Source organism: Vulpes vulpes, chromosome 11 (assembly GCF_048418805.1).
Source record: "Vulpes vulpes isolate BD-2025 chromosome 11, VulVul3, whole genome shotgun sequence".
NCBI lineage: Eukaryota > Metazoa > Chordata > Mammalia > Carnivora > Canidae > Vulpes > Vulpes vulpes.
In genome coordinates, this window is record NC_132790.1 from 20,561,420 (window position 1) to 20,570,834 (window position 9,415).

The following is a 9,415-nucleotide window of genomic DNA, read 5'->3' on the forward strand; positions in this document are numbered from 1 at the left end:
GCATATCAGGTATTGAATACATATTAAGTAAAGTAATAACTCATCCCAAAGTTTGTCTTGCAGGGCCACTGTCATACCCTGTGAACATTCTGAAATATTTTCTTAGATCAGTCTCCAGTGTAAGTTACAATGTCCTGAGATATTTGTCTGATACATCTCCCAGTGACAGGGAAAGAATCTGTGATTCCTAGTAATGTTAAAGTTTCCAACAAATCCTTCATTTATCATTATCTGGATTTGCTCCATGGTTCAGAAAGGTAGATTTCCCAGTGTTTCATTTTGAATGGTAGATTATAAGGCTTTCTACATTTTATATCTCCTCTAAAAACCTTAAAAAAATTAAAACTAGTCAATATTAAATACTGATTGTATAAAATTGTGAAATCTCTTCAAGGCAAGATTTCAGCTCAGATAAATAAATATGATGTAATTATTTCCTTTCTGATAAACTCCATTTGAGCAACCATTGCTTATTATCAGGTTAATATTTCTTATTATTCACTAATAAAACTAATTACTAATAACATTTTCCTGGATTTATTTAGGACTTATCTTTAGCCTTAGTCCTGTTATTGGATTTTGGGACTGTTTGACATGCAGAGAGCTAAAAATAAACCTTCCACCGTTTTAATCTTTTACCCTACATTCTGAGATTCTATATTCTCTCATTATTTTTAGCACAAAGAAGTCATCATTTGCCCTGATTCCGTGGCCTCCTTTTCTCTTCATGGTAATGCAGAAATGAATGAGAGACATTTCATTTATTACTATGGCCATTTAAACAAACATTTTATTTATTTATTCATGAGAGACACAGAGAGAGACAGAGATGGAGGAGGGAGAAACAGGCTCCCTACCGGCAGCCTGATGGAGGACTTGATCCTGGGACCCCAGCATCATGCCCTGAGCCAAAGGCAGATGCTCAACCACTGAGCCACCCAGGGGCCCCACAACAGTAAAATTTTAGTTGGATATCTAGTCTATATAATAAAGGTGCATTGTGTGAAGGAGATTTTGACCTAATATTCCCTGCAATTATTGTTTATTACTAGGATGAAGTACATGTATTTTCATTTTCAAGCAGGTGTTAATAGGAGTCCATCAGTAGTGAAACCAAAGACCATTAGAAGAAAGATTATTTTCATTACTGAATGGAGGATTAAAGAAACAGACAACATGTGGAGGACCCAACCTTAAATAGATCAGTGATTTGTTAAGTAGTTTATTTCAAGACAAAGAGCCTAGACTTGGGGAACTGTACTGATAGTGGACTGTGAGGCATTTTCATTTTAGGGTCAGAAGGCAGGAACCCATAATTTGGGGTCTAGTAGGACTTTCCTGAATTGATATTTCCCCCATCAGTAATTCTAGGAGCATGTGAATCCTAAGGACAAGATGAAGACTCAAATAGTATGACAGATTTTTAAGACTCAGATAGTATGGCTCAAATCTTATGACAGCTTTTTCAGTATGCTTTGTTTATGAGGGGGCATCAAAGTTATCAGATCATGAAGTAAACATACAAAGAGTCCTCCCATTAGGAAGGACCACCGACTTCCTCCGGGCAGGTGAATGCAGGCTGGACCTATACATGTGCATATATAAATGATCTTTCAGGAAGGCTTGGATTTCCACCTGTGAACAAAATTATAAATTATAGTATTTGGAAGTTATTCCTGACACAATGTTTAAATTTCCCATTTAGTTTCAGCTGTCATGAGGGAGTGGGAGGAAGTGTTCATGCCCATGCTTGGAAACAAGACTCAATAGCATGAGTGATGCCTATCTTAAGGCAGATCATGGTTTCATAGACTCTGAGAAGGAGAAATGTGTTTTAAAATAGCTAGTTCACTGTTTTCATGTAGCAGATGAAGATGCTATAGGGATGCTACTAATTTGTTCCTGGTCACAAATCTTGTATGTGGTTGTGCAAGAACTAGAGTACATAACTTCTAACTCACCATCTCAGGATTTTTCTTTTTTTCAAGTTGCTTACTGAACTTATTCATATATCATTTATTTCCATCTCCTTCTAAGTAGAAGAAAACATTCCTTCAATGTTAAAGGGTCTAGATTGCTTTATATTCTGTCTAAACAGCTTGTGCATTTCTCAATGACTATAAATTTGTTCTGTGCATCTTTGTGCCCTCTAACTCCAACAAAGTTCCTATACCAGAGCAGATGCCTAGAAAATCTTTGTTCAATTCATAGTAGGTCTTAGTATATTAAAGTTTCATTACTGGAACATCTTCTGATGCTGTGACATATTAGTACACCAAAGCAGAACTCTATAAACATATCACAAAGTGAATCTTTGACCCCTGAAGATGAAGCTTCAAGCACAGACAGTAGTGTGAAGACATGGAAGAGAGGCTTTGTGAGATAACTTCTCTGAAACCCAGCAAATGCCATTTTTCCACATGTGAGCACTTCTTGGAAAAACTCTAACCATTTGAGGGTTGCACCAGAAAAGGCAGTTTTTGCTTGGTCAAGGAGAAGAAAGTTATTGGCTCGGTTGGAGGTAACTAAAAGAGATTTACTTATGGACTCTAGTTATTTTTCATCATTCAGAGCTGATATTTAAAGACTGTGGTCTTTTTCAACTGGATTATACAACTAGGTTGAGAACAATAATAACAATAACATTATAAACAAAGACATTAATATCCACAGTTTATATATATATATATACACACATTTTTAAGATTTATTTATTTATTTTGGACAGAATGAGAGAGAGAGAGAGAGCATGAGTGCAGGGGAGAGAGGCTGAGGGAGAGGAAGAGAGAGAGAGAGAATTTTTCAAGTGGACTCCTTGCTGAGTGCAGAGCCTGATGCAGGGCTTGATCTCATGACTGTGAGATTATGACCTGGGCTGATATCAAGAGTCAGATGCTTAACTGACTGAGCCTACAGGTGCCCACACAGTTATGTATTTTTAAAAAATTACCTGTACAGAATAGTAAATACAATATTAACTGGGATTCATTTCTTATCTGTATAATTCATCCTCCTGAGTTCTCACATTGTAGATAAGATAGAACTACAAAGATTGGGGAAAATTTTTAAAAAGTCACAGAGATGCCAGATTTTTCTTGGGGGATTATTAGGGCTTGAAGCAGAGGGATAGAGTCAAGAAATTCTTTCACGTTTTAACTTACTTTCCTTAATCTTATGTCTTGACCTATATGGAGCTATGAGTTTCAACCCAAGTTTTCATTATCTGATTTATAACTCATCCTTATATTAGGAATGCAGAGATCCAATTGTCCTCACTACCACCCCTTCTTCAGTAATCTCTGGATTCCTTGCTTGATCTCCTGGGTTCGCACTCCATAAACAATGGGGTTGAGGGCTGCGGGGATGACATTGTGGAGGACATTGAGCAAGACTGGCACATCAGGAGAGACTTTCTTCTTCATCATATGAGTGAGCACGAAGACCAGAAGGACGGTGCTGAAGAAGAGGATAAGGATGAAGTGAGAACCACATGTGCTCAGGGCCTTGGCCATGGCACCCTCTGCCTTGAGTCTCAGCACAGCTCGGAGTATAAGGCCGTAGGAGAGGAAGATGAGGATGAGGTCAGATCCTAGCAGTGTCCAGCCTCCAGCAAATTGGAGAATGCGATTGATGGTGACATCATCACAGGAGAGCTTGGAGACAGACAAATTGGCGCAAATGCAATTCTCAATAACATTTCTCCCACAATAATTGAGTCGCGATGATAGAATGGGGAGAGTCACTGTTACAATCCCATTTCTGGCCAAAATAAAGGCAGCAGCCTTAGCTACAAATCGTTCAGTGATGATAGATGGGTACCTCAGTGGGTGGCATATGGCCACATAGCGGTCATAGGCCATGACCATAAATGTGCAGGACTCCATGGCATAGAAACAATTAATGATGTACATCTGTAGGAAGCAGGCATCAAAGCTGATGGACTTGAGGTCAAACCAGAAGATGGTCAGGACCTTCGGGATGACAGTGAGGCAGAGAACAATGTCCAGGAGGGAGAGGAGGCTGAGCAGGTAGTACATGGGCTGGTGTAGAGAGGCCTCCAGCCAGATGGTGATCAGGAGAACACCATTGGCCCCCATGGCCACGAGGAACAAGATGCTGAGGGGCAGGGACAACCAGAGCTGCCAACTGGGGGACCTGACAAAACAATTCAGGAGGAACTCTGAAACCCCAGTGGAGCCATTTCTGTGAGGTGTCATCTTGTGGATTTTGTTTCTATAGATTTTCTTTCACGATCTAAAAAGTTAGGATCAAAATTAACCTCTGACTGTAATTAAAATGGAAGAGAAAGTCACTTCATTGGAATCAACTTATGGCTCTATTTTGCTTTAACTGGAGATTTTGCATGTTACATATAGGAGAAGAAATTAATTTCAATCCTTAACAAATTTTTTTCTCACTTCTGGAATATTTCTAATTTCTTAATGAATCAACCTTATAAAATAGAATTAGTAATTTCAGTTAGCTGTGAGGCAGCATCCTTACTTTTGAAAAAATAGGTCCTCTAATTTAAGCAGTGTGAAGGTGGTGAGATTGGCCTTTAGTAATTCCTCTCTGAATCCCTTTACCCAGTTGTCCATATAATGTCCCCAACCTCCACAGCAGGTACTGTTCAATGTTGTCACTCCTTTCTTCCCATGTACCTTTTATTCACCCTTTATATACAAGAGACACAAAGATTAAGTATTATCTTTGTTCTCAAGGAAATGACAATCTGTTGGGTGTGATAAGAATAGATAAATATAACAACAATACTAAGAATAATAACAGAGCATTATGCAGAATATTTGGAGAGTATAGGTAAATATTAACTTCATTCACAGGGAAGTCAAGTGTTCCCAGGACTCCCCTCCTGTTGAATTTTAAAGACAAGTCCAAAAAACTTTTGTGGAAAAGAGTTATCTATTGCAACGAGAGATGCCTTCAAAATGTTTAACATCAGCATGTCTAGAGTCTTTAAAATCATGCTGTGTAGGGTCCCTAGATTTATCCATCTAGTACTGATGTTCTGCTCAGGTGTCATCCCATGATTGGAAATTACTCTGCTTCATCAGCGTTTGAATTTCACTGTTTTGCATTTGTTTCGCTAGCAGGAAAATACAAACCTCTGCAGTGTATTGAATGGATTTCCAACACTTACCAGGCACTGTGTTAAAATATGTTAGCAGCATTATCTTACTTTACTATTAAAACAACTGTGTGAGGTATGCCTTAGTATGAATTTACAAATGAGGAAAATGAGGTGAAGAAAGCTTGAGAAAATTAGAAGATCATAGGTAGTAGAACTTTCAATCTAGATGCAAAATTCTATTTCATTTTAAACCCAACTTTTAGTCACCTATACTGTACTACATCTCACCAGCAAAGGATCATTAGTTGGATAGTCTCTCAGAATTCTTCTGAGACCTGGCATGCCATGATAATGTGTTTGGTTCCTCAGTCTCTGTCAAAGGAAAAAAATCTGTCCTTCTAAGGTAGCAAAAATTTTTGAAAATTGATTACAACAGTAGAGAGGTAGTTTTGGAATGGGGGTTGAGGAGTTAAGAGGATTTTTAACAGAATTATGAATGGAGAACTGAAAATAGTTTTTAGTCACCACAATCCATGTGATGTAGCTGTTAAAATGACACGCTTGTTTCCATCTTTGTATGTCCTTGCTCCTATAGGTCCAGTCCTGATCACCTTGTTATTTCTTAGACCTGAACCTTCTTACCAATAGCCTCGGGAACTGCTGGGTCAGAGAAAGGTAGTGGGAATTACCCTCCTCCTCCCCAACTCCTCTTTTCATTCCATTCAATGTTTTGCTTTAAAATCAAGGGAATGCTCTCCTTTAAGTGTCTGCCAGGAACCGTGTGTCTCTTCCTGGAGGCAAAAGTAATTTTAAGACACATAGAGAGTTTACCTTATCTCCCACTTCTTTTCCTGTTATTAAGGATAGCATATGCTAACAATGTCTACATAAATTTCAGAGTGGTTTTAAAGTTTAAAGTTGTCTCATTTGTGCCAATGAGACACAGTACAAGGAAGATTTGCTGTTATACCAGCTAGTTTTATCACAGCACATGCAAATTTCAGTGTCAAATTCTGACACTACTTCCTCCTGTCAGGACTTGTCTTTTGCACTTCATTTTTTTATTCCAGCTTCTCCTCTGCTCACATCTTATACAGTAACATTATAGCACTTTCATTCTTAGCACAGCTTCCAATCTCACCTTAGTTAAGCTGGATGAAGGATCCCCTCCCTGATTAAGCTGGATGAAGGATCCCCTGATTTCTAGAGAGTCCAGCCATTTGGAAGCACCCCTGCTGCAGGAAAAGGGGATCCATAAGGAAACCTAGAAGAAGGAGAATTTTTAAAAAATTTTCTGAGTAGTCTTGGAAAGATTATTTCTAGCACTAGGATAGAATTTCTAGAGAGCACAAAGGAAGAATTTTCCATCTTATGGTTCTATTCTCTTTTTTTTCTTTCTTTTTTTCTTCCTGTCTCTTTTTCTTCAACCAACAATTTATTCAACAATGAGTATCTACTCACCTCTACGCTAAAGTACTTGGATGTACATAGATACTTCTTGTTTCCTTTTTCAATTGTCCTCTGCGATCAGAGACCATCTATGGTGGATAGGACAGAAGCCCCAAAGCTAATTTTTCTTGCCTCCATGAGGGTCAGACTGAAGAAAGCCAGTTGAAGTTGGAAACTAATGCAGGGAATTAATTTAAGCCCTTTCCCTAGGCTCCAGAATGGAACTGTGTTATGGGATGCTAGAAACACAGCTTTGAAATTTGGAGGGGATGAAAAGGTTGCCTAGCCCCATGGTATTTGGATAAACTTGTGAAATATTCACACCAGTCTATCCTTTGAATTATGGACTGGATCCAGAGACAGAAAGGAAATTACTTTTTTTTTTTTTCCTGGCAGCTTTTTCTAGGATTAGTATTCCAGCTTTTAGAAATTCTTTATCTTGAACTGAGGTAAGTTATCTCCCTCTCCGTGAGCTTATACATATTTCTTTTTTCTTTTTCATTTCAGTAACTTTATTGAAAGGTATAGCCCTTAGTACCAAAACATAATGGTAGTTGGTTAGGCTACTTCTGCCAACTCAGAATTAACACTGATGTCAAATTATTGAAATATGTCAGCTTTTTGGGAAAACTGAAGTTATCCATAAAACACAGTTCACAAAAGTATAAGATATATTGTGGTTCTTTGGTTTATTTTCCAGTGCACATTTACCCATAACATGTCATAAATGGGTACAGCCATTCTGAATGGACACAAGCTACTTGCTGCACTGAGTAACTGTTTACATCACTTTTAATGCCGTAGATCTCCTTATGGTCACTGACTTAATAGAAAATCTCAAATACTACCTTAGCAACTTCATAATTATGAGGATGCCTACTGACTTTTTAAAAAGACTTTCTTTGGGCACAGGAGGGGCAAGTAGTGAAAGTATATTCTCTTCCTTTAAAAATTCTAAGTTAGAAGCAATAGCAGTTTTTATAAAAACAGCCCTTAGTAAAAACTTCTGGAGTGTTAAATCAAGTTTTTGGAGCATAGTTATTTTGAATTACTAACACAATAAAAACAAAGTTTCTTGATGGGATTAGATGGAGGCAGCAAATACTGTGTAAATTTTACCATGGATGCAAACCACCAGTTTTTTAGGAAAAATATTAACAATAACTTAATATGCCAAAATAACTAGGCCTGTAGTTTTACTTTTATAAAATGCCCTCAAATTTAAGTGTAATTCCCAAGTAGCAGTAAAGTCCAGATCTCGGAATTATCTATTATTTGCACTATAGGTACCAAGAAACCATTTTCATTGCCTAGAATAGTGACCCTTGTTATGCCTTAAAAGTGCATTTGTGAAATGTTGGTTTTAATGTATACCTCATAATTTAGAATTTAATTAGGTTACCACTTTTGATACCACCTAAATATAATATATTGATCCAACATAGAAAGTTGGGTCAATGTTAGAAATGAAGATTCACAGTTTACCTTCCCAGGCTTGTTATTAACATTTCACATTTATGCTCTTAGCTTTCATTTGTATGCCTCACAGATGAATTTAAATTTAATTTAAATTTAATTCCACTACAGCATGTTAATTAGGTAGTTTTCCCAAATCTGAAAACATCAATGCTAATCTAGTTGTGATTATCTGAGGCTTCACAGCTTAAATTCATTATAACATCATGGAATCCATAGCTCAGTATTGTGGAGAAAGGCTTCAGAGAAGAGCTTTTTTGTTGCTGTAACAATCCAATTAAGGGACCATTTCAGGAATTGTTGGAAGGTGGGTTATGCTGTAGTAAGTATGCTTCAATTGCCATGCAGTACGTCCAGAAACAATCCATTTCAACTTCTGAACATTTGGTTTGGAACACTTGTTTGATGAATATTCAGTTAAACACTTGGATACAAGTTCTTGCCAGAAGGTCAAATCTCTGCCATTTATCTTGGAATGTGTCTGAAGACATTCTATTCCTTCAGTTAACTCTACAAACTTCTGTGCTTGGATCTCCAGTGCAATGATAGACAATGCCAACACAGAAGGCTTTGCTTTAGAAAATATGATCCTGCAGTGGCATGCCTTAAGTTGAGCTTCTAGTCTTTCAAAATTAAGGCTATTCTTCCTTTCAATTGGTAAGTTCTCTTGAATAAGTGAGTAGTAGAGTTGCAGAAATTGAAAGGGAGTAGTAGCTTTGACTTTCCAACACACTTTCTCCAATACAATCTTTTCCATTCTCATCAAGTCTGAAACCGTGAACCTATACTGGCTTATTCGGATCAAGTCAGTTGCCAATGGGATATTCCTTTCCTCTTCTATTGATTTAACAGCCAAATAGAAGCAGCTCAGCCCAACACAGCCAAGGTGCTTGGGCTGTACCTTCATTTTGGACAGGAATCTGTCCAGTAAATTCACAGCTAGAGAAAATATCTCCGTGTCAAAGCCAAAGAACTGAGTTAGACTAAGAAGATCTTTTACTTCAAAGTCCCTTAGTCTTGCAGTCATTCTGAGGCCATTATCGTGTGCAGATTCAATTAGTCTCAAGCTGCAGACCTTTGGCTGACATCTGGACTCCTGTTCCAATAGGGCATTCAGCTGGTGTAGCAGTTTCTGAGATTCAGTTGTTGTCAGTACTTTTATCATCTTGACCCCCGACTGCGGCTCCTCAGCAGTAACTACCCTCCCCGGGCCTGCTCTCACCTCACCCCGCGATAACAGATCCCATAGGCCCACGAGGCGAGGGGACTTGCGGGTAAGAGGGGAGAGGCCCAGGGAGGGGAGCCGTCCTGGGTGGAGGTCTCCGCAGCACCGCCCAGACGACACTGCGTATCTTTGTTTTTTGACCTTTGTCATGACATAGGATGAGTTTACTTCTCTCC

The 9,415-nt window shown here is 38.3% G+C and overlaps 1 protein-coding gene and 1 pseudogene across 1 annotated transcript; both read right to left on the minus strand.

The window, feature by feature from the left end:
• Positions 1–3,275: 3,275 nt before the first annotated feature.
• On the minus strand, positions 3,276–4,217 carry LOC112910930 (olfactory receptor 56A3-like). Its single transcript, XM_025987243.2, has one exon. The coding sequence runs from the start codon at positions 4,215–4,217 to the stop codon at positions 3,276–3,278; it is 942 nt and encodes a 313-aa protein (XP_025843028.2).
• Positions 4,218–8,191: 3,974 nt separating this feature from the next.
• Positions 8,192–9,179, minus strand: LOC140594408 (cyclin-G1 pseudogene; annotated as a pseudogene).
• Positions 9,180–9,415: the final 236 nt, after the last annotated feature.